The following is a 24,639-nucleotide window of genomic DNA, read 5'->3' on the forward strand; positions in this document are numbered from 1 at the left end:
TTCCATCAAGACTTTAAATCATTTGCATCCTTAACCAAAAGAGCTGCTATTTATCAGCCCTTTCAGGCAAAAGTAGACCACAAGGATCTTCAGGATATCAGGGAGTATGAGACAGAAGTGGCCCACTCCTTCATTCCTCATCGTCTTTCACCTCTCAGCCAAGTCCCAGCGTGGACCAAACTGACCACCAACCTGAAAATGCATTCAGACCAAAGATACAAAGACTTCCACAGCACACAGGCTGAGAGTTTCCAGCATCTCCCTATGCTATCAGCTGTGCCTAGGCCTGTTAGTTTATTCTTAGCTACCACAATGAAGCAGAGATGACAAACCTCCTGAAACCACACAGAGAGAATCGTATGTCTCGCACAAAGTCTCACCAGTTGTTAAAGCGGATAGAAAGCACCAATGTCAGTGAGGTCAGTTCTTGTCAAGATTTTTAGCATCATCTCAGATTTCAGACCTTTATGTTCAGTGTGCACATGAATATTTGTGGGTTAGATGCAGCACCAGGAATTACAGGAGACAAACAATTCTCATTCTCCAGCTCCTCTTCCAGTATAGATGGTCCTCTCCTCTGCCAACCACAGAGACGGTAGAATCCAGTCAATTTTCAGTAGAAAATTTTAAATGACATTCTGTCATTTACTGGTTCAATACAAGCACTTGATTATCGATCGTCCCATACGTATTCCACATGTCCTGCAGCAATTCCTCTCTTTCTTAGTAATGGGAGACAAGAACAAAATATCAGAAAGTGAAACCACATATTCAGCCTCATTCCATTATACAGGGGCCCAGAGGTATGTTTCCTTATATGTTACATAGTGAAAATGGTATCGCTTCATGTATGTAGTGGTGTATCTGGCATTTTTTAGGCAAATAAATCAATGTAAACTTCTCAGGAATATTATCTATTAAATCCAATATTACATGCCATAAAAATAATGGATGTAATAATAATACTACTACTAATACTACTACTACTACTACTACTACTACTACTACTACTACTAATAATAATAATAATAATAATAATAATAATAATAATACATTTGAGTATGGTAAATTGGGACCACTGCGTGCTTTAACGTTAGTAAGTAGAAAAAAATACATTTTATTGATGATTCATGTTTCTTATTTAAAACAAATCATTTTTAGTTGATATTTATCAGTTGTTGTTTTTTTTTATCAGTCTTCATGTAGATGGTTAACATTGCATTTATTCATCTTCAGTGTTTTAGCTGGTCAGGGTCAGGGCACCAAGAGGACATACACACTTCATACAGAAAATTCTCAGAAGACAGCATATAGACAATAGCATATTTTCAGAGAATGAATGCAGTTTTTAATGCAAATATTGATCACACCCAAATGTTTTTTTTTATTTCTACTTTATAGTCATTTTCATTTTAGAATCTTGTTTCTTTATTTCTGAAAAAATCTCACAACTTTCATTTACATGTGCCTAAGGCTTTGGCATGTTGCTTTTAGTCAGAAAACAATATTTGTATAAAATTTGAAATGCCTCTGTCCTTTTTCCTCATAACTATAGCCCTGTATTGTTAAAGCAGTGTCTGTGCATCAATCTTGGAGATCATCCAGATAACAAATGAACCACAGCTACCTCTGAAGCTTTTAATGCAATCAAGCCTGGTATGTCTAAAGAAACTCTCTCTCTCTCTCTCTCTCTCTCTCTCTCTCTCTCTCTCTCTCTCTCTCTCTCTCTCGCTCTGTCTAATTTAAGATAAGATGCTACAGGCTGAAATGATTTGTTCATTGTTGTTACATAAAGCATATAATCTCTTAAACTACAATAATAAAAATATCAAAAGTTAAAAATTATTTTTAAAAAGTCCACTCCCATCCACTGTATTATAACACTGAAGAAGGATTAAGCTACACCCACTTTGCAAAATCATGTCATGTCACAAAAGCGAGTGCTGTTACATAAAATATAATATATCACCTTTATAGATGTTATAAACCTTACCATTTTATCAGGATACTGCTGTTGCAGTCCGCAGGTGGATGGGGAATCAATTTATGAGATTTTATTGCTGTAAAGGACTCATTAGTTGGCTATAAGTGTAAGACTTGTGTATTTCCCTCTGTTGATAACCTTACACAGAATTTTAGTTGTTGAAGATAAGGAATCTTAATGACTGTAGCAATGGGTTTGAAATCACCATTCACTTTGAAGATACCAACATTTACTTTTCAGTAAATCCATGTAGACTAAGAAAAACAGAAAATCTACAAATTCAAGAAATACAAAATAGATTTTTTTCCCCAATATTCAGAAAAGATATTTCATTTTTAGGATGGAGTTTCCTAATTACAAGGATATTACAGTTGAATTTCATACAATGATGTGATTGTTGGATAATAATATTATATACCAGTGCCTGACATTTTCTTGTGTAAACAACAAATAAATTAATTCCTCCAAAAGCCTCATAAAGATTTGCATTGGGTTTTGTTACAGAATTAGCATAAGTAAACTCAGAAAAATCAGGACTTATATAAAAAAAATACAAAATGTAACTGAGAACCTACACGAGCTGGACATTTGAGGCTTTTATTTCTAAATATGAAACTGGCAATTATCCTGCAGAAAACCTATGTCCATGTGATGGCAGGTTGATGATTGTGCTGCAGCTTTTGGGATCTGTCTGTTTTGTGTGTGTAGATGGGATATTGACCAGCAGGTGGCGCCATTTCAGCTTTTTTGTTCCAGTAAACTAAAACATTACAGTAGTTAATCAGTTGGTTCAATTCGTAATTTAAATCATTTTTAACCAGAAAGCAAATGTGAAGATATAATTACTACTTGCTGTCTAATAAAGCATGTAAACTGAAAATGGTAAAACAAAAAAGAATCAGGGGATGTTTGTCTAGTCCTCAGATTTCCAGTTCCGGTGCGTCTCTTTCAGTATGGATATGTAGGGCCTCAAGACTATCCATAACTAGCTTGTTCTAAACAATGGCAAAATCTGCATTCACATTTTATTTCCCATTAGGATAAAACTATTTTGATGACGTCATTCTGCAACCTCCAATCAAATGCTGATTAAAATATGAAACGTCCCACCCTTAACCAACTAACTGCCAATAACGGCTTAGCCTGGGCTCATCATATAACTGCACATTTTAAGGCACTTTATTAGATTAGATTAGATTCAACTTTATAGCCATTACACATGTACAAGGCATATAAGATGTACAGTATATACAGGATGATTCCAGTGTTTACAGTATGAACAGGATGATATACAGATGAATATGCTATGGATATATAGGTATTAATATACAAGATATACAGGTTGGGTGCTATAGACTTGAAATATACACAGTATTATATAGGCATGAAATATGCACAGTGTTATATATTATATAGACAAATATAGAGGTGCTATAGACATAATATTCAGGGGTGGGTGGTCATCGGGGGGCAGATTTCAGTAAGGTCACAGCTCTAGGGAAAAAGCTGTTCCTTAGTCTGGTTTTTGTCCGGAGGCTCATGAAGTCTTTAAGAATGCTGCGAGCTCAAGGCAGACTGCGTTTCTTTTACAGGTCCTCACAATAGCTGAAAGTTGAGTTCCTGTGACGCGCTGTGCGGTTTTCACCACCTGTTGCAGTGCCTTGCCTTTTGCGGTTGTGCAGTTCCCATACCAGACTATAACACGGTTGTTCAGGAGGTTCTCAATCACACAGCAATAAAAGTTCACCAGGACAGGTGACGTTTCTTCAGTGTCCTCAGGAAGAACAGGCGCTGGTGGGCTTTCTTGACCAGGCTGGAGGTGTTGGTGGTCCATGACAGGTCCTCTGATACGTGGATCCCCAGGAACTTGAAGCTAGAGACACGTTCAACTGGCAGCTCATTGATGTGGATGGGGGTGTGCGTGCCTTTTCTCTCCTACCTGAAGTCCATGATGAGCTCCTTTTACTGGTGTTCTTCTGGTCAATCACTGAGGTGTCGTCGGCAATCTTGATTATGGAATTGGATCCATGCACAGGCCTGCAGTCGTGAGTGAAGAGGGAATAGAGGAATGGGCTTAGTACACAGTCCTGTGGTACACATGTGCTAACCAGTGTTGTAATGTAACGGAGTACAAATACTTCGTTACTGTACTTAAGTAGAAATTTCACGTATCTGTACTTTACTTCGCTATTTAAATTTATGTCAACTTTCACTTTTACTCCACTACATTTCCTAGATAAAATGTATACTTTTACTCCGTTATATTTCCACTAAGCGTCTTCGTTACTCGCTACTACAAAATAAAATCAGAAGAAATGTGTGCGACTGCAATAAGGGAGGTTTGGCGAATCACTGCTCCTAGACTGCATTACGCTCCGCACGCTCTACGGAGAAGCACATGCACGCGCAGTCAGAGCTGGAGGCATTTATCTATAACGTTAATCGGCGGAAAGCCGCAAAGATGGCAACCAAAAGCAGTGAAATTTCACTATTCTTATTACCAGAGTTGATAGCACAAACAAAATATTAATGCAAACAATCCGTTCAATACTAAATAAAAATAACATTTATTGATTTGGTCTTTGTCTTGTGAATATTTTTTTATTATTAATAACTGCATTCATTGGACACACTGTTTGTAGAGAATGCACACATACATGAACTGATTTGATTCAAGACTGGCATCATTTCATTATGCATAAGATTTTGGTGTACACTTTTGCCATTTAATAATACCATAACTGTTGGCTTACTATGTAGTCATATAATATATAATATAAAACTCTTCTTGTTTTAAATTCTCACTGAGGGCTAAAACCCCCTAAAGATGAAATAATAGAACTGCCCCGCTCTTATGCCTACCGAAAATCACTGAAATTTTACTTTTTACTTTTACTTCAAATACTTAAGTACATTAAATATCAGAAAATTGCTTTTTATACTTTAGTACAGTATATATCAGATACTTTAAGACTTTTACTTGAGTAATATTCTAAAAGGTAACTTTCACTTCTACCAAAGTCTTTTTCCATTATGATACTATACTTTTACTCAAGTATTGCTTTCTAGTACTTTATACAACACTGGTGCTAACAATGTGGCCTGACCTGACATGCTGGGGTCTGTTGGTCAGTGCAGTGCTGAAGAGACTGCATCCTCTGTGCTTCTATTGTTCTGGTAGGAACAAACTGATGTGGGTCCAATGTGGGTGAAAGGCAGTTCTTTAGATGTACTTTTGAGTGTTTCGGCATTGCGATGATGTAGGTGGATTTGAAGCACGTTGGTACAGTTGCTAGGGTGAGGGACAGGTTCCATGCACAAGCAGTACACACTTGTGCATGGAAAGTTACAAGTAATTCTGAAATACTAAAGCACCTGTCAACTGAGTCAAAGACACTGTGATCACATGTTTCCCCCATGTTGATGTTTTTGGAGATGAATTCATCCGCTTGACCTGCATTTGTATGTTTTTATATATTAAGCCACTCTCACATGATTGGTAAACTGTACGAATGAACAGGGGTTACAGGTTTTCTGATAAATAATTTTTCTTATCATTGTTTATCATGTTTCCAATAGAGCCAGTTCATATCCAAAATGTAACTCTGAGCTCTATACCTAGAGGTGACATGGGCACAAAGCACAACCAAGAGAGATCAACAGCTACAACCAACAGAGGTGAAACTCAATTTCAGTTTCTTAAGTCAAAGTTTTAATATCTAAGTAATAACCCCTGTGTTTGTGTTTGTTCTTCAGTGCCATTTCCAAGTGTGCTAAATGTCATTTGTGTTTACTCAGGAAAACCAGAAACAGTTCCCAGTTCGCATGGATAGCCCTGGCCTCAGGACCAAGAGTAATGTGGAGTTTGGGAGTCTCCACATGGCAGGAATGTTTTACAGCACCACAGCTCAGGAAAGCTATACACATAAATACGTGACTCGAGTCAAGCCTCGGATTTATCCGTCAGGCCGAGTGCTGGCAGATCAAGGTGACCCCACATGAAATGAGATCAAGTAAAACAACACAAAACACATACAGTACTGGCAATAGAAATGCAGACTGTGAGACATAATGTTCTGTCTATGAATAGTAAATAGTTTCACTTCTGAAATAAATTTTAATGTAACTTCAGCCTGATTAAGTGTAGCTTTTTTATTCACTATCTATGCCGACTTATGATAAAGTAACAGCAGTCTTTTTACTGAAACTAGAATTTTAATGTTGCATTTACTGATACAAATTGAATCTATCTCCAGTGTCAGTGCTTTGTTACAGTTAAAGATAAGACTGTGTATTCTTAATTTCATGAGAAAAATTAAAAAAAAAAAAAAAAAACAGGGGCTGGTGAGGGACTTTTCATTTATTGAAGCTATCATTACAAATATAACAACAACTTGTATCTTGGATGTTCACAATGTTGAATGTAATATAAAAAGGATAAAACTTGTAAAAATTAGCTTTGGAAAATGATATGTCAAACTCTTCCTAAAGAAGGATAAAACGTTTCTTTACATTAGAGACTGTAAAAGAATTTAATTAAAAACACGTTTATTGAGCATTTGTCCTGTTTATATTCTTTATAAACATAGATGTTGTTATATAAGTTAAAATATATCCTAATAAAAAGGCTCTGTCCATCATCCATAACGGTTGTATGTAGAACTATATTGGGTTCAAGGGGCAGTAGTTGCTCAGGTGGTTAAGGCTCAGGGTTGTTAATTAGAGGATTGGGGTTCAAGCCTCTGCACTACCAAGGTAACACTGTTGGGTCCTTGAGCAAGGCCTTTAACCCTCTCTGCTCTAGGGGCATTGTATCATGGCTGACCCTGAAGCTCTGACCCCAACCTCCAAAGTTGGGATATACAAAGAAAGAATTTCAGTGTGCTGTAATGTATATGTGACAAGTAAATGCTTTTTTGATGATTTTCTATTCATGAGAAATGGTAAGAAACTCTTAGAATAGCTAATAAATCCTAACTACCATCAGCACATCTAATGAGATGTGAGAAATGTGTATATTTTTATGTTTTGTCTTCTGTTTGACATCTGCAGAGGCTGGTTCAGCTGTTACTACTGTGCAAAGTAACTATGTTCAACTAACCTGTAGAAGACGTCACACACGCACACACACACACACACACACACACACACACACACACACACACACGCACACACACACACACACACAATATATATATATTATGGAGGTATGTTATTATACTATATTGCTGTTGAATCCCAGCTTCTGAGTGGTACAAAGATGTTGATGTTTAAATTCTCTAACAGCAGCTTTGATAGTATTTCTGGCTGCAAGACTGATATTAATGCTCTCATTCTTGGGCAGATGTTCTACATTTAAACAGATTTTTTAAAATTAATGTAATCAAAGATAAAATGAAGCTTTTTGAAAGGAGACCTTTATTTTTCTTTTGTGTATGGAATCCTCAGTGACCATAACCTTTCTGGGCATGCATAAATAAAAATCTATTTTTTGCCACAAACACAAGACAGCTTCTCACCCAAATACCACCATAACCACAGTGAAGCATGGTAGCGGCAGCATCGCTTAATTGTGTACTGCTGCTGTTCAGCTGGAACCGGGGCAATAGAGAGAGGGTATCACAGATAGATCCAACTATGATTTTTGTTCCCAAACTCTTATCCCAAAAGACTGAGTGCTCTATTTATAAGCAAATGGCACTTTAACAACATTTAAGTTAAATTAAGGGGTCTCCATACTTTTATGTAAGCAACCAGGTTATTGGAAGTATTTTTCCTCAAATGTTTCTATTTATTATTCACTTTTTGTTGCTGTATCCTATTAAAGGTAGAAAAAATCTGACAAGCGTAATTTTTTTATTCTCTCTGTCTCTATCTCTTTCTTACATTATAAAAACCTGCAGTTTTTACAGGGTATGTAGATATTTTTATATCCTCTGTGTGTCCTTAAAACGGTCAGCTGTTTTGAGACTGCTTGTGAAATCAATGCCTGTCCTTCAATATTTATGTTGTAGATATCAGGGTTTGTTGAATGGTCCAAGAGGCAACAGTAAACATAAACGGTATTGTGGTTTATTTGAGTTTTGAGCTAATATACTGAATGAATCATGTATAAGCAGGTTCTGACATGCAGGCACAATATGTCAATAATTTAGCATAGTTAAACATGCAGCTTTACATTAGAGACAGTTTTGTACACTTGTAAGAGGAGACTAAATATTTGATCAGGTTTCATCAACCCACTGTTTCTACTGAACTGTTTGCCACCTGGTCTCTTGGGACATTCCTGTTGATTTTCCTCTAAACAAACACAGAACAGTTTAGTCCTCTGACTGCTGTATTACCTTGAACTTGGATAGTTTTGGTTTGACAAACTTTCATTGTTGACCAGAACTGACAGACTTTAAATGAAAAAAAAGGAAGATGTTTGTATTTTGGGATATTCTAACATATCTTACTGTTCTTAAGCAAATATGTACAATATAATTCATTGTACCTCTTCATCCTGGTGATGATTGCAGTAGATCCGGAGAATGTCCTAGGAACAATGGGTGTAGGGCAGGAATGCAATATAGTCAATATCACATAGCACCAAGCAGATCTATTTATTATTTTAAAAATTATTATTGTGTTACAGAAACAGAAATCTAACGGCATGAAGCTTATGAGAGAAATACTAAATGAATACAGTACAGTAACACGTTCTTAGCTGAGGCTTAGCAGAAACACTACACACATCAGCAAGATGATACTCTTCACTAACCTCGTCCAGTTACACTATACAGTCAAAAGTATGTGAGCTCCTGACCATCACATACACATGTGGTTCCCCAAAGTGTTGCCATTCATTTGGAAGAACAAAATTGTACTGGATGTCTGTAGCATTACAATTTCCCTTTACTGGAACTAAAAAGTTTATACCTGTTCCAGCATGACCCTGTGCACAAATTGAGCTCCATGAAGTCATTGTGTGTAAAATTGTGTGGACTGGAAGAACTCAAGTGTCCTGCACAGAGACCTAACCTATGTTCATATATCATAGAAATATAATATTAGCAAAGTGAGCACACTTAAATACTCAGATTTTTCTATTAACACATATATTTGGTAGCCCACCCTGACTTCCACACTCCTCCCTGTTCCCACCTATGACCAAGAAGTTCCATCCTCAGGATCTACAGAAGCCCAATAAAGGAGTGTGCCTATAAACTAAGTGACAGGAGGCACATCCAAACACAAACAAGCATTCCATATGGGTTTCCTCAGCCCATTATCCTCATTAAAAAAATCAACGATATATGACAATGATTTGGTTCGTGTGATTACAACAACTATTTAAAACTATATAAATTTTTACTATTTGAATGTTTGCTGTTCTCATGCCAGATATGTATGTATGAATGCGCATATATATATATATATATATATGTGTGTGTGTGTGTGTGTGTGTGTGTGTGTGTATGTATGTATGTATGGGGTCAGAATTGTTTCGTTATTCTGAATAAATATACTATGATCCACAAATAAATATAAAGAGTTTCACAAATGTTTTTTAAATCAACAAATGCACAATAAGCAAACCGTAAATATATGTTACAAATTTCAGTGAGTTGACACTGAGTTGACAAGGTGTACAGTGAGTTGACACTGAGTTGACAAGGTGTACAGTGAGTTGACACTGAGTTTACAAGGTGTACAGTGAGTTGACACTGAGTTGACAAGGTGTACAGTGAGTTGACACTGAGTTGACAAGGTGTACAGTGAGTTGACACTGAGATTACAAGGTGTACAGTGAGTTGACACTGAGTTGACAAGGTGTACAGTGAGTTGACACTGAGTTTACAAGGTGTACAGTGAGTTGACACTGAGTTGACAAGGTGTACAGTGAGTTGACACTGAGTTGACAAGGTGTACAGTGAGTTGACACTGAGTTTACAAGGTGTACAGTGAGTTGACACTGAGTTTACAAGGTGTACAGTGAGTTGACACTGAGTTGACAAGGTGTACAGTGAGTTGACACTGAGTTGACAAGGTGTACAGTGAGTTGACACTGAGTTGACAAGGTGTACAGTGAGTTGACACTGAGTTGACAAGGTGTACAGTGAGTTGACACTGAGTTGACAAGGTGTACAGTGAGTTGACACTGAGTTGACAAGGTGTACAGTGAGTTGACACTGAGTTTACAGGTGTACAGTGAGTTGACACTGAGTTTACAAGGTGTACAGTGAGTTGACACTGAGTTGACAAGGTGTACAGTGAGTTGACACTGAGTTGACAAGGTGTACAGTGAGTTGACACTGAGTTGACAAGGTGTACAGTGAGTTGACACTGAGTTTACAGGTGTACAGTGAGTTGACACTGAGTTTACAAGGTGTACAGTGAGTTGACACTGAGTTTACAGGTGTACAGTGAGTTGACACTGAGTTTACAGGTGTACAGTGAGTTGACACTGAGTTTACAAGGTGTACAGTGAGTTGACACTGAGTTGACAAGGTGTACAGTGAGTTGACACTGAGTTGACAAGGTGTACAGTGAGTTGACACTGAGTTGACAAGGTGTACAGTGAGTTGACACTGAGTTGACAAGGTGTACAGTGAGTTGACACTGAGTTGACAAGGTGTACAGTGAGTTGACACTGAGTTGACAAGGTGTACAGTGAGTTGACACTGAGTTTACAGGTGTACAGTGAGTTGACACTGAGTTGACAAGGTGTACAGTGAGTTGACACTGAGTTTACAAGGTGTACAGTGAGTTGACACTGAGTTGACAAGGTGTACAGTGAGTTGACACTGAGTTGACAAGGTGTACAGTGAGTTGACACTGAGTTGACAAGGTGTACAGTGAGTTGACACTGAGTTGACAAGGTGTACAGTGAGTTGACACTGAGTTGACAAGGTGTACAGTGAGTTGACACTGAGTTGACAAGGTGTACAGTGAGTTGACACTGAGTTGACAAGGTGTACAGTGAGTTGACACTGAGTTGACAAGGTGTACAGTGAGTTGACACTGAGTTTACAAGGTGTACAGTGAGTTGACACTGAGTTGACAAGGTGTACAGTGAGTTGACACTGAGTTGACAAGGTGTACAGTGAGTTGACACTGAGTTTACAAGGTGTACAGTGAGTTGACACTGAGTTTACAAGGTGTACAGTGAGTTGACACTGAGTTTACAAGGTGTACAGTGAGTTGACACTGAGTTTACAAGGTGTACAGTGAGTTGACACTGAGTTGACAAGGTGTACAGTGAGTTGACACTGAGTTGACAAGGTGTACAGTGAGTTGACACTGAGTTTACAAGGTGTACAGTGAGTTGACACTGAGTTTACAAGGTGTACAGTGAGTTGACACTGAGTTTACAAGGTGTACAGTGAGTTGACACTGAGTTTACAAGGTGTACAGTGAGTTGACACTGAGTTTACAAGGTGTACAGTGAGTTGACACTGAGTTGACAAGGTGTACAGTGAGTTGACACTGAGTTGACAAGGTGTACAGTGAGTTGACACTGAGTTGACAAGGTGTACAGTGAGTTGACACTGAGTTGACAAGGTGTACAGTGAGTTGACACTGAGTTTACAAGGTGTACAGTGAGTTGACACTGAGTTTACAAGGTGTACAGTGAGTTGACACTGAGTTTACAGGTGTACAGTGAGTTGACACTGAGTTTACAAGGTGTACAGTGAGTTGACACTGAGTTGACAAGGTGTACAGTGAGTTGACACTGAGTTGACAAGGTGTACAGTGAGTTGACACTGAGTTGACAAGGTGTACAGTGAGTTGACACTGAGTTGACAAGGTGTACAGTGAGTTGACACTGAGTTTACAAGGTGTACAGTGAGTTGACACTGAGTTTACAAGGTGTACAGTGAGTTGACACTGAGTTTACAAGGTGTACAGTGAGTTGACACTGAGTTGACAAGGTGTACAGTGAGTTGACACTGAGTTGACAAGGTGTACAGTGAGTTGACACTGAGTTGACAAGGTGTACAGTGAGTTGACACTGAGTTGACAAGGTGTACAGTGAGTTGACACTGAGTTTACAAGGTGTACAGTGAGTTGACACTGAGTTTACAAGGTGTACAGTGAGTTGACACTGAGTTGACAAGGTGTACAGTGAGTTGACACTGAGTTGACAAGGTGTACAGTGAGTTGACAAGGTGTACAGTGAGTTGACACTGAGTTGACAAGGTGTACAGTGAGTTGACACTGAGTTTACAGGTGTACAGTGAGTTGACACTGAGTTTACAAGGTGTACAGTGAGTTGACACTGAGTTTACAAGGTGTACAGTGAGTTGACACTGAGTTGACAAGGTGTACAGTGAGTTGACACTGAGTTGACAAGGTGTACAGTGAGTTGACACTGAGTTGACAAGGTGTACAGTGAGTTGACACTGAGTTGACAAGGTGTACAGTGAGTTGACACTGAGTTGACAAGGTGTACAGTGAGTTGACACTGAGTTTACAGGTGTACAGTGAGTTGACACTGAGTTTACAAGGTGTACAGTGAGTTGACACTGAGTTTACAAGGTGTACAGTGAGTTGACACTGAGTTGACAAGGTGTACAGTGAGTTGACACTGAGTTGACAAGGTGTACAGTGAGTTGACACTGAGTTGACAAGGTGTACAGTGAGTTGACACTGAGTTGACAAGGTGTACAGTGAGTTGACACTGAGTTGACAAGGTGTACAGTGAGTTGACACTGAGTTTACAGGTGTACAGTGAGTTGACACTGAGTTTACAGGTGTACAGTGAGTTGACACTGAGTTGACAAGGTGTACAGTGAGTTGACACTGAGTTGACAAGGTGTACAGTGAGTTGACACTGAGTTGACAAGGTGTACAGTGAGTTGACACTGAGTTGACAAGGTGTACAGTGAGTTGACACTGAGTTGACAAGGTGTACAGTGAGTTGACACTGAGTTTACAGGTGTACAGTGAGTTGACACTGAGTTTACAAGGTGTACAGTGAGTTGACACTGAGTTGACAAGGTGTACAGTGAGTTGACACTGAGTTTACAAGGTGTACAGTGAGTTGACACTGAGTTGACAAGGTGTACAGTGAGTTGACACTGAGTTGACAAGGTGTACAGTGAGTTGACACTGAGTTGACAAGGTGTACAGTGAGTTGACACTGAGTTTACAAGGTGTACAGTGAGTTGACACTGAGTTGACAAGGTGTACAGTGAGTTGACACTGAGTTGACAAGGTGTACAGTGAGTTGACACTGAGTTTACAAGGTGTACAGTGAGTTGACACTGAGTTGACAAGGTGTACAGTGAGTTGACACTGAGTTGACAAGGTGTACAGTGAGTTGACACTGAGTTGACAAGGTGTACAGTGAGTTGACACTGAGTTGACAAGGTGTACAGTGAGTTGACACTGAGTTTACAAGGTGTACAGTGAGTTGACACTGAGTTTACAAGGTGTACAGTGAGTTGACACTGAGTTGACAAGGTGTACAGTGAGTTGACACTGAGTTGACAAGGTGTACAGTGAGTTGACACTGAGTTGACAAGGTGTACAGTGAGTTGACACTGAGTTTACAAGGTGTACAGTGAGTTGACACTGAGTTTACAGGTGTACAGTGAGTTGACACTGAATTTACAAGGTGTACAGTGAGTTGACACTGAGTTTACAAGGTGTACAGTGAGTTGACACTGAGTTGACAAGGTGTACAGTGAGTTGACACTGAGTTGACAAGGTGTACAGTGAGTTGACACTGAGTTGACAAGGTGTACAGTGAGTTGACACTGAGTTTACAAGGTGTACAGTGAGTTGACACTGAGTTGACAAGGTGTACAGTGAGTTGACACTGAGTTTACAGGTGTACAGTGAGTTGACACTGAGTTTACAGGTGTACAGTGAGTTGACACTGAGTTTACAGGTGTACAGTGAGTTGACACTGAGTTGACAAGGTGTACAGTGAGTTGACACTGAGTTGACAAGGTGTACAGTGAGTTGACACTGAGTTGACAAGGTGTACAGTGAGTTGACACTGAGTTGACAAGGTGTACAGTGAGTTGACACTGAGTTTACAAGGTGTACAGTGAGTTGACACTGAGTTGACAAGGTGTACAGTGAGTTGACACTGAGTTGACAAGGTGTACAGTGAGTTGACACTGAGTTGACAAGGTGTACAGTGAGTTGACACTGAGTTGACAAGGTGTACAGTGAGTTGACACTGAGTTGACAAGGTGTACAGTGAGTTGACACTGAGTTTACAAGGTGTACAGTGAGTTGACACTGAGTTGACAAGGTGTACAGTGAGTTGACACTGAGTTTACAGGTGTACAGTGAGTTGACACTGAGTTTACAAGGTGTACAGTGAGTTGACAGTGAGTTGACAAGGTGTACAGTGAGTTGACAGTGAGTTGACAAGGTGTACAGTGAGTTGACACTGAGTTCACAAGGTGTACAGTGAGTTGACACTGAGTTGACAAGGTGTACAGTGAGTTGACACTGAGTTGACAAGGTGTACAGTGAGTTGACACTGAGTTTACAAGGTGTACAGTGAGTTGACACTGAGTTTATAAGGTGTACAGTGAGTTGACACTGAGTTGACAAGGTGTACAGTGAGTTGACACTGAGTTTACAGGTGTACATGAGTTACACTGAGTTGATGGTGGTACAGTGGAGTTGACACGGAGTTTACAAGGTGTACAGTGAGTTGACCTGAGTTGACAAGGTGTACAGTGGAGTTGACACTGAGTTGTACAAGGTGTACAGTGAGTTGACACTGAGTTGACAAGTGTACAGTGAGTTGACCCTGAGTTTCAAGGTGTACAGTGAGTTGACACTGAGTTGACAAGGTGTACAGTGAGTTGACACTGAGTTGACAAGGTGTACAGTGAGTTGACACTGAGTTGACAAGGTGTACAGTGAGTTGACACTGAGTTGACAAGGTGTACAGTGAGTTGACACTGAGTTTACAAGGTGTACAGTGAGTTGACACTGAGTTTACAAGGTGTACAGTGAGTTGACACTGAGTTGACAAGGTGTAGCATTGAGTTGACACTGAGTTGACACGGTTGGGTTACACTGAGTTAGGTAAAAAAAAAAAAAAAAAAAAAAAAAAAAAAAAAAAAAAAAAAAAAAAAAAAAAAAAAAAAAAAAAAAAAAAAAAAAAAAAAAAAAAAAAAAAAAAAAAAAAAAAAAAAAAAAAAATTTTTTTTTTTTTTTTTTTTTTTTTTTTTTTTTTTTTTTTTTTTTTTTTTTTTTTTTTTTTTTTTTTTTTTTTTTTTTTTTTTTTTTTTTTTTTTTTTTTTTTTTTTTTTGTGAGTTGACACTGAGTTGACAAGGTGTACAGTGAGTTGACACTGAGTTGACAAGGTGTACAGTGAGTTGACACTGAGTTTACAAGGTGTACAGTGAGTTGACACTGAGTTTACAAGGTGTACAGTGAGTTGACACTGAGTTGACAGGTGTACAGTGAGTTGACAGTGAGTTTACAGGTGTACAGTGAGTTGACACTGAGTTTACAGGTGTACAGTGAGTTGACACTGAGTTTACAGGTGTACAGTGAGTTGACACTGAATGCTATTTCACACAAAACTTGTTTCTAAATGACCTGCACTTGACCGATTAGTAAGGATAGCATACATGTTATCTCTATCAGGAGTTTACAGTATTTGTCTTAAAAGGTTCATCTCTGTTTCTGGGCTTTTTATTTTTATTTTTAGTATTTCACATACAGTAGATAATACCATGATTTCGAGTCATGCGATTGCGAGTAAATCAGAACGTGATTGGTTGGAGGTAGACCGTGTCACGATTGGTCAGCGCCACGAGACCGTTGTCCGATTGGCTGGAGTAGACGGTGGGCGGAGTCCACCGATTTGTGGATTCTTGTGCACGTCTTGACGTTAGAAATGTTTCAAATCCACAATTGCACAGAACGCCATTCACAAATAAATACAATTAAATATATATTTATAAATATTTTTTTATTTGCAAATCCCATTTTATTTATCTGTGAATTTCATTTCTTTTTGTGAAATTTGTAACATATATTTACGGTTTGCTTATTTTGCATTTGTTGATTTAAAAAATATTTGTGAAACTCTTTATATTTATTTGTGGATCATAGTATATTTATTCAGAATAACGAAACAATTCTGACCCCATATGTATGTATGTACTTGTGTGCCTACGCATGATTCTTATTCTGATTCTGAACAGCAGGAAAGGGGCGTGGCTATGTCTGTTCACATGGTCTTGTTTGTAGTGGGCGTGGTGAGATAAACGTGGCGAGGGTTATATGTACTGGACACGGGTCTATGAAGTACACAAGTATCTCGAGCTTTGCTCCACTTTAGGTCAGTTATTTCCTTATTTTAAAAACTGTTTTAAAACCCTGATCATTCCGTTTATGAGAATAGCAGATATTTCCGGTAGTTGAGAGGACACGCTTCCTTTCTTCTAGTCTTCTACAACAATGAGTTGTATCAGGCTGTTTGCCCTGGAGCTGGACTGTCCCGGGGACCCGGTGTACCGGAGCGGGGAGGCAGTGAACGGGAAGGTTGTGCTGGAGCTCCACAGGCAGATGGACATTAGAGCGCTGAAGGTACAGAGCAGCGGAGTCGCGTTTGCACACTGGCTGGAGCAAAGGGGTATCGGTGTAAACACGCTGTACAACGACTACACGTCCCAGATCACCTACTTCAGGAAGAGACAACATCTGATTGTAGGTGAGTATCTGTAACTTACTGTTGTTTGGTCAATGGTGACTTGCTGCTCAGTGTTTTTCTTCTTCGACCATGGTAGAGAAAGCAGAGGGCCACTAGGGGGCGTTTTTATCTGCCCTACTAGTTAAACTACAGCTGCAGATGCAGACAAAACACCACGTCCTCCATCGAGTTGCCTGTAAAGTTGTATGGTGGAGAACAGTTCACAGCAACAAGGATAATACGAATCATTTGATTTGCATAGCAAAGTTTTATTCAGAATCAGCTTTATTTCACACATACATACACATATATACATACATACATATCTGGCATGAGAACAGTAAACATTTAAATAGTAAGGATTTACATATTAACATAGTACTTGAGAAAAAAGGCAGTAATTAGAGATGGAGAAATAATTACAGAATGAATTACAATCCCTGTACTAGCTGTTTAAGCCGGATATGGCATGGGGGGAAAAAAAGGTTTTTGTACCTAGATGTTCTGGTGCACAGAGATCTGTAGCATAGTTCGGAAGGGAGAAGTGCAAACAGGTTGTGGCTGGGGTGAGAGGGGACTGTATTGATGTTACCTGCCCGTTTCTTCACTCCAGAGTTGTACAAATCCTGAAGGTTGGGCAGGTGAACACCAATGATCCTTTCTGCTGTCCTAACAGTCCGCTGCTGTCTTCTTAAATCTGATTTGCTGGCTGACCCAAACCAAACAGTTATAGAAGAGCACAGAACCGACTCAATAACAACTGAGTAAAACTGTCATCTGTGCCTGTGGCAGGTTGAACTTTTTCAGTTGATGAAGGAAGTACAACCTCTGCTGGGTCTTTTTCACAATAAAGTCAATTTGACTGTCCCACTTCAGGTCCTGGGAGATGGTTCCCAAAAACTTGAATGACTCTTGAACACTGTAGCCACAGTGCTGTCCATGATGGTGATTGGGAGGAGGGCAGAGGGGTTTCTCCTGAAGTCTACTTTCATCTCCACAGTTTTGAGCATGTTCAGCTCCAGATTGTTGTGACTGCATCAGACAGCCCGCTGCTCAACCTCTTGTCTGTATGCAGATTTGTCTCTGTCCTGGATGAGACAGACGACTGTAGTGTTATCTGCAAATTTCAGGAGTTTGACAGAGGGGTGTTTAGAGGTGCAGTCATTTGTGTAGGAAGAGAAAAGCAGTGGGGAGAGAATGCAGCCCTGAGGAGCTCCAGTGCTGATGGTGTGGGTGTTGGATGTGAGTTTTTACAGCCTCACTCAATGCTGCCTGTCTGTCAGGAAGCTGGTGATCCACTGACAGATGGAGGTGGGTACACAGAGCTGTGTCAGTTTATTCAGGAGGGTACCTTGGATGATGATGGAGCATTTGAAGCAGGAGGGGACTTTGCACAGTTCCAGTGATCTGTTGAATATTGGTGTGAAGATGGATGATAACTGGACAGCTTGACATGGGCGTGTTGTAAGATTTTCACTGTGGGTGTGAGGTGTCAGACCAGGCTTTTGTTTTTCAAACCTGCAGTAGAACTCGTTCAGGTCTTCAGCCATTTGTTAAATGGCCTCAGTGCTGGGGGATGGGGTCTTGTAACTGGTGATGGCTTTCAGGCCTTTCCACAATGATGTAGAATCATTACTTGAAAGCTGTTTTTTTTTTTTAACTTTTCAGAGAAGTTTTGCTTTGCCACTCTTATCTTCCTATTTAGTGTGTATTTGGCCTGTTTGTACAAGGCTTTGTCCCCACTTCTGTAGGCATCTTCTTCAACTGATTAAATCTAAATAATATGCACATTACAACATACAAATATGTACAACTATCATATTGATTTATGAGTCCTTGTTCTTGTAGCATTTCCTTACCTTTCATCCTCTTAATATGCATCTTTTAGCTGGAAATGTGCCTATTGTACTTTTATAATGGACACAAAAATTACAAAGAATTGTATTTTTCCCCCAAAAAAAACAGAGAACCCAAACTGATCACAAATAGCAATTCCAAATTCAGACTGAAGTGGAATTCAAGCAGACTTTATTCATACTTTTTTTTATTTTATTAGTGTTTAGTATTAAATCTGTTTAATCTAGTCAGTCAGTTGCACTAATTAGCACTCATAACCAGATTATAACTACTAAAACAACTCAACACAGTGAACCCCCTGATTAGGCATGACACATCCCTGTTAGTTTGCATGCTCCAGCAGTGTAATCAATTCAAATGGTTCAGATGAAGATTTGTGATTTTATAATAGTGGTTGTAATCATGATAACACTTATCTCTGATTAAGAAACACATTTTAACCTTGAGTGTGGAACATAATGTAAGTGGAAAAGTGAGGCTGTAATAGTGCGGAAGATAACATTTTTCCACTTGTGCTATGATATAAAACTCATAGCAAGATGGAAAAAGATGAGTAAGCTGAAGCACCATCACCTGGAGTTTATTACCAATGTTTATTACCACATCTCTCAGGCAAAAGGGATTTTAACCTTCAGGCAAAGACTGGGCTAAATAAAGATCAATCAATAAAGAAAATCTAACTGGAGAGATTACTGGGCTAAATAAACAGAAAATATTAAGTTAATTATTTACATCCCAATTATTTACATCAGACTAACTTTTAAAGACAAGAAAATGCTTATTGTATCTAACCAGTAGTTTGTTTTTTCTTTTTTCCTTTCTTGTTTTCTTTGTAAAAGCTGATTTGAGTTGAAGCATTTACATTATATTACATGGTAATAGCTACAACACTTCTATGAAAAAAGAAACAAAACCCCAAAGTGAGTCAGTTCTCAGTGCTCACCTGAAGGAGTTGACTCGCTTGTGAAGGATCACTGATTGACTCTTGATCTCATAATTTCAGTCACTTTAGTTCTAGCAGTCATTCTGTTTTTATTTATTCACTGTTTGACCTACCAAATTACTAGATTTCTGAAGAAATGTATATACATGGTCTTTCTTTAGAAAGATGGCAGAACAAAAATACCAAATTGCAGTAACAGACAGTCAGACAGACCATGTTTTTATGTAAATTTGCGTTGCAGTTGCTTGACAAAAATAAACAGTCCACACTGACATTCCCTCATTAGAATGTAATCTGTAGTTGTAGAAGAAAAACTCTTTTGCTCAGTGATGCTTTGAATATGGAGTTAATCTGGTTTTGGCTGTGGACTGAAATAGGTTGTATGGACAAAAGTTTTTGGACAACTGACCATCACATTCATATGTGGACCTACAAACTCAAACTCAAAAATGTTCACTTTTTTTTCACCAGTACTTTGTACAGTGCAACAAAGCGTACACCGTAACCCTTCACTGACAGTAAGCGACTCAAACCTGTTCCAGCTTGACATGATGCCTCTATGCACCAAACAAAATCCATGAAGACATGGTACGTTAAGTTTGGACTGGAAAAATGGTCCTTCACAGAACCCTGACCTCGACAACACTGAACAACTTCGGGGTGAACTGAAACATTAACTGCACACCAGGACTCTTATCTCTGACAACACTGACTGGCCTCATTAATGCTCACTAATGCTGAACGAGCACAAATATCCTCAGCCACACTTGTAAATCTAGTTGAGAGTAAAAGAGTGGAGCTGATTTTTCACGATGCACATGCTCAGCCCGTTCTTGTGAAGATGATATATTTTATATAAACTACTAACAATAATGGGAAGCGTTATTATTACGCGATTTAGTTTCTAGCCACCAGGGGGAGCCAGATATACACAAGGAGCCATATAGTACAGGAGCTCTTCAGTCAACAAGGAAGGCAGATATATTTTGCACAGAAATGGGAATATGGCGTTATGAACTTTTTATTTATTTTAACATCATTTTGTTTTTTGCTCAAAATGTTTAAATGGACAATATGGCACGCACATATTCGCCTCATTCATTTCAATGTTTTATATGTCATGCTCCACGATGGTTAGGTTATTTAAATGAATTTCGATGTCAGTTCCAATTTGCATAAAACAGTCTGTACACTTTGTCTCGGCGTGTATTGTTTTGAAAGTCTGTTTTCGAGCATGCTCAGTCAGCTTGTTTTTCACCAAGAACCTGCAAGCATCAATCATCAGGCAGCGTTTGCTCCGCCCACCCTCTCCACACCCAGTGATGTTTACAAGCCGCAGCCAATCACGGCACAGATCTTTGCATAATTAGGAGTATTCCCCGCCCCTTTCCTTCAAGTTAAAGGGCCTATTGAGTCTATGATGTTTTTTAGTTTTGTTTTGAATCGAGCGAGAAGCATCGATTCCCAAGCGATTCTAACACAGCGCCCGGGAGACTCGGATACACTTTTGAGCCTTCCTTAAGAATCGCGAAGATGATTTTCGACAAGGTGAAGAAGTTTCAGGTTGTTTTTGACTCTCCTGATGTTGCCTCTCCGCCTGTGTTCAGCAGTGGAGATGTGGTGTCAGGAAGAATCGCGCTCGAGCTCAGTGCAGAAACTAAAGTGCAATCGGTAAAACTTCATGCTGAAGGTTATGCGAAAGTGCATTGGACTGAATCTCGCAGTGCAGGATCCAGCACGGCTTATACACAGAATTACAGCGACGAGGTGGAGTATCTGAACCAGAGAGAGGTGCTTCTGCAGGCAGGTCTGTTCCCCTGATCTTGCACAGGAAGCTCTGTGTGCTTTGTTTGTGTTGAGCCTCATTACTCCTTTTATAACCCTTATAAAGTGCTACTGAAGACAGCCTCGGGTCCATTAATCGTAATAAACCGTGTAACTGAAAGACTAGCTGGTTTGGTTTTATATGCATGATATGACCGTATAGTTAGAATATCTGTCTTTGTCGCACCTCACACTTGTGAAGTGTACGTTTCTGAAGCAGGATGCTGGTCAAGTCATAAGGACTTCTGAAGTTTCACGTAATAACATGATGATGTTTTTCCCCCCCAAACAGATAACGGGGAAACGACAACGCTTTCTGCTGGAAGACATGAATATCCGTTCAGTTTCCAGCTTCCTGAAGAGTGAGTTTGTTTCACTTTTTAATTTGCATCTTAAATATCATTGAAGTATTTTCAAACAGGTTGATATGGATGGAGAAAATAATCTGATCTTGTGTTTCGTCTTCCAGGACACTGGTGACTTCCTTTGAAGGCAAGCATGGCAGCATTCGGTACTGGGTCAAGGTGAAGTTGCACCGACCGTGGCATCCAGTGAAGAAGATCAAGAAAGAGTTCACGGTTATTGAACCCATCGATATCAACACACCGTCCCTCCTTGTAAGCTTGAAAACATTCGCTAGAACTTGAGGACTAATGTGTCTGCTGTAGCAGGAACATGTTCTGAATATTGGTGAAAATTGCAGGCACCTCAGGCTGGAACCAAAGAGAAGATGGCTCGTGTCTGGTACCACAATTTTGGACAAGTGTCTGTCACTGCAAAGATCAACCGCAAAGGCTACACACCAGGTGAGGATGATAACTTTATGCATGGTCAGAGAATTTGGAAAGGAAAATAAAAAAAAAATACCATGAATGTTGATGCATCATTATCCCTTCACAGGTGAAGTGATTCCGGTCTTTGCTGAATTTGACAACTCCACCTCTAGACCTGTCGTGCCCAAGGCTTACATCACCCAGACTCAGACCTTCATTGCAAGGGGCACTATGAAGCAGAAGCAAGCTGTTATAGCCACACTGTGTGGAGATGTAGTGGGAGCCAGGCGCAGGGAGACCTGGCACGGCCGTGCCATCAAGATACCTCCGGTCGGTCCCTCAATCCTTCAGTGCCGTATCATCAAAGTGGAGTACATGCTTAAGGTGAATTTGAGCTTTCTGTGTCTGCCATTCTCTCTAGTTAGGATATATTAGAGATGTTGCTATGTAAACCCACAGATCCTTAACGTTTCACCGCTTCTCATTTGTTAGGTTTGTGTGGACATTCCTGGCCCTTCAAAGCTATCTCTGGAGCTTCCACTGGTCATGGGGACCATCCCTCTCCATCCTTTTGGCAGCCGCACCTCCAGCGTCAGCAGCCAGTACAGTCTGAACCTGGACTGGTTCCGCATGGCCATCCCTGAGCAGCGTGAAGGTGAGCACATCCTCACTTCCTCCAACTCTTCCAAAGTGGTTTTCCCTTTTTTAGAATGCACATTTACGGAGATTTTTCTGCCTGTTTTCTCACAGCCCCTCCTGACTACAGCTCGGTCGTCACTGAAGAGGAGGCTGAGCAGAATTCTGCAGTCAGCCGTGTTGAGGAGGACCTCAGCGCAGTACTGGAGCGCCCCTTCATGGCGTATGTGCAGGAATTCCGCTTCAGGCCACCGCCAGTATACAGCGAGGTATGTAACATTCAGGTGTTTTAGAACTAACAACAGTAAAAACAGTAAAAGTCCCTGTTAAAGATCTAAACACATTGTCTCTGTTAAACGTACAATATTCTTTCTGTTTTTTCAGGTGGACCCGAATCCTCAGCCAGTGAACATCAGACCACGCTGCATGACCTGTTGAACATCACGCTGAGCATCACACAGTGATATCATGTTTAAAATAAAAAAAAGCAGAGATTTGCTGTCTGCTGGAGGCTTTGGATCTCTGAGATTGGCACCTGCCCCTGGGGAGCTGTGTTCATCGGCTTAGGATATGTGCGGTGATGCCCGTTAAGGACGAGAACTAGGAACTGTCTGGACTGATGGCCGGATGGATTCCCGAGTCTTTGCAAGAGAGAGAAAAATTAGAAGAGGCACAAGACGAATGGATTTTTTTTCCTCTCACACATCTGTCTTTTAACCTGTCTCTGAGTAGACTTTGGTCAGTGCCCGCTAATGACTAACAACCTCTGAAGCTTATTTTGTGTTATGGAGGCGGCTAGTCTGGGAAAGGTTTGCTCGTAAAGGAGCCTTTTTTAAAGTAATGCCTAACCCTGTGGGGCTCAGTGTTAAGGTGACTTTTCTGTACTTAAAGTCAACATTGGTGCCAACTCCATATCATATAATCACCATCTGCTATCTGGAGTAATAATGCTTTTAAACAACAAACCATTGGTGGTAGTCAAAGTGCTTCCGGGAATGCATTGTTTCTCCTTTGTATCTCTACCATCAAGAACACAATGTTAATCTGAACTCTTTTTGGTGTTTGCTGTATGCAGGTTAAAAAAAAAAAGAGAGAGAGTTGTGTATATTCAGACCCGCCTTAATATGCACGTATAATACAGGGCAAAAGGATAAGTTGAAGCTTTAAGTTGGGGAGTCTCCACATTTACTGAAAATCCTGGAGGCAGGATGTTTTCTCGAATAGGAAACTGCCGATGTGATGATGATGATGATGATGAAGACAAAACATAAACATTTAAGGCTTTAACGTGACTCTAACAAGGTGCTTTTTCAATGTTTTGCCAGTGGCCTTATATGACTTATGACAACGCTGTAAGCAGGCACAGACCTTATGTCTTAAAGTCATTAGCTGGATAACAAGCCATGTTTGCTCGCTGTGCCTTTTTTCTGTTGTTGCAACAGCAGCTCGACTGATTACAGGGATTACGCACGACGATGCATTGAGCTTTAAACTTGTTATACCACTCTGAAGTGTACTTAACATTCCAAAGATAGCTAATGAAATTCCAAATTGTGAAAAACAACTTCAGGTAATAACACATTGAATGTACTGTTTATGGCACTCATGGAAAAATGAATGTATTTTATAGTTGTTGTTTTTTTTTCATATCCAAAAATATATTTTCTTAATTGTTTTTTTGTGGCTGGAGTATTAATTTGTTTATGACTGGTTCTGTTACACCACATATCTAATCCAAAGTGAGATATATTCTATTATAAATATATACTATACATAGATATATTTTATAAGTTTCTACAACACCAGCTTTATTTTAGCAGATTTTTGGAGACTTATTGTAGAGATCGTTTTTAAAGATTACATTTTAAACAATTTAATTCTTAGAATGAGATTTGAAACGGTTTGATTATATCAGATGATTATATTTAGATGCTTCTCTATACAAGTCCTAGGCTTTGC

General features: G+C 39.5%; 1 protein-coding gene across 2 annotated transcripts; it reads left to right on the plus strand.

Annotated features, from left to right (window-relative positions):
- The first annotated feature begins 16,325 nt into the window (after positions 1 to 16,325).
- On the plus strand, positions 16,326 to 24,355 carry arrdc2 (arrestin domain containing 2). 2 transcript variants are annotated; one of them, XM_060878704.1, is made up of 8 exons: positions 16,326 to 16,668; positions 21,564 to 21,633; positions 21,741 to 21,888; positions 21,975 to 22,077; positions 22,172 to 22,428; positions 22,537 to 22,699; positions 22,795 to 22,949; positions 23,065 to 24,355. In XM_060878704.1, the coding sequence occupies exons 1-8, from the start codon at positions 16,416 to 16,418 to the stop codon at positions 23,116 to 23,118; spliced, it is 1,203 nt and encodes a 400-aa protein (XP_060734687.1). In that variant the 5' UTR covers positions 16,326 to 16,415; the 3' UTR covers positions 23,119 to 24,355. The 2 variants fall into 2 exon arrangements, with proteins under 2 accessions (XP_060734687.1, XP_060734680.1); XM_060878697.1 differs by lacking the exon at positions 16,326 to 16,668 and adding an exon at positions 20,860 to 21,254.
- The last annotated feature ends 284 nt before the right edge of the window (positions 24,356 to 24,639 follow it).

The sequence above is a fragment of the Tachysurus vachellii genome, chromosome 1 (assembly GCF_030014155.1).
Source record: "Tachysurus vachellii isolate PV-2020 chromosome 1, HZAU_Pvac_v1, whole genome shotgun sequence".
In the NCBI taxonomy this organism is placed as follows: Eukaryota; Metazoa; Chordata; class Actinopteri; order Siluriformes; family Bagridae; genus Tachysurus; species Tachysurus vachellii.

What these genes read in the sequence shown, in the direction of transcription:
- arrdc2 (XM_060878697.1), top strand. Translation starts at nt 20,981, where the DNA reads ATGATTTTCGACAAGGTGAAGAAGTTTCAGGTTGTTTTTGACTCTCCT. An exon ending in AGAGGTGCTTCTGCAGGCAG is followed by an intron (nt 21,255 to 21,563) that starts GTCTGTTCCCCT and finishes CCCCCCAAACAG; the next exon opens with ATAACGGGGAAACGACAACG. An exon ending in CACCGCCAGTATACAGCGAG is followed by an intron (nt 22,950 to 23,064) that starts GTATGTAACATT and finishes CTGTTTTTTCAG; the next exon opens with GTGGACCCGAATCCTCAGCC.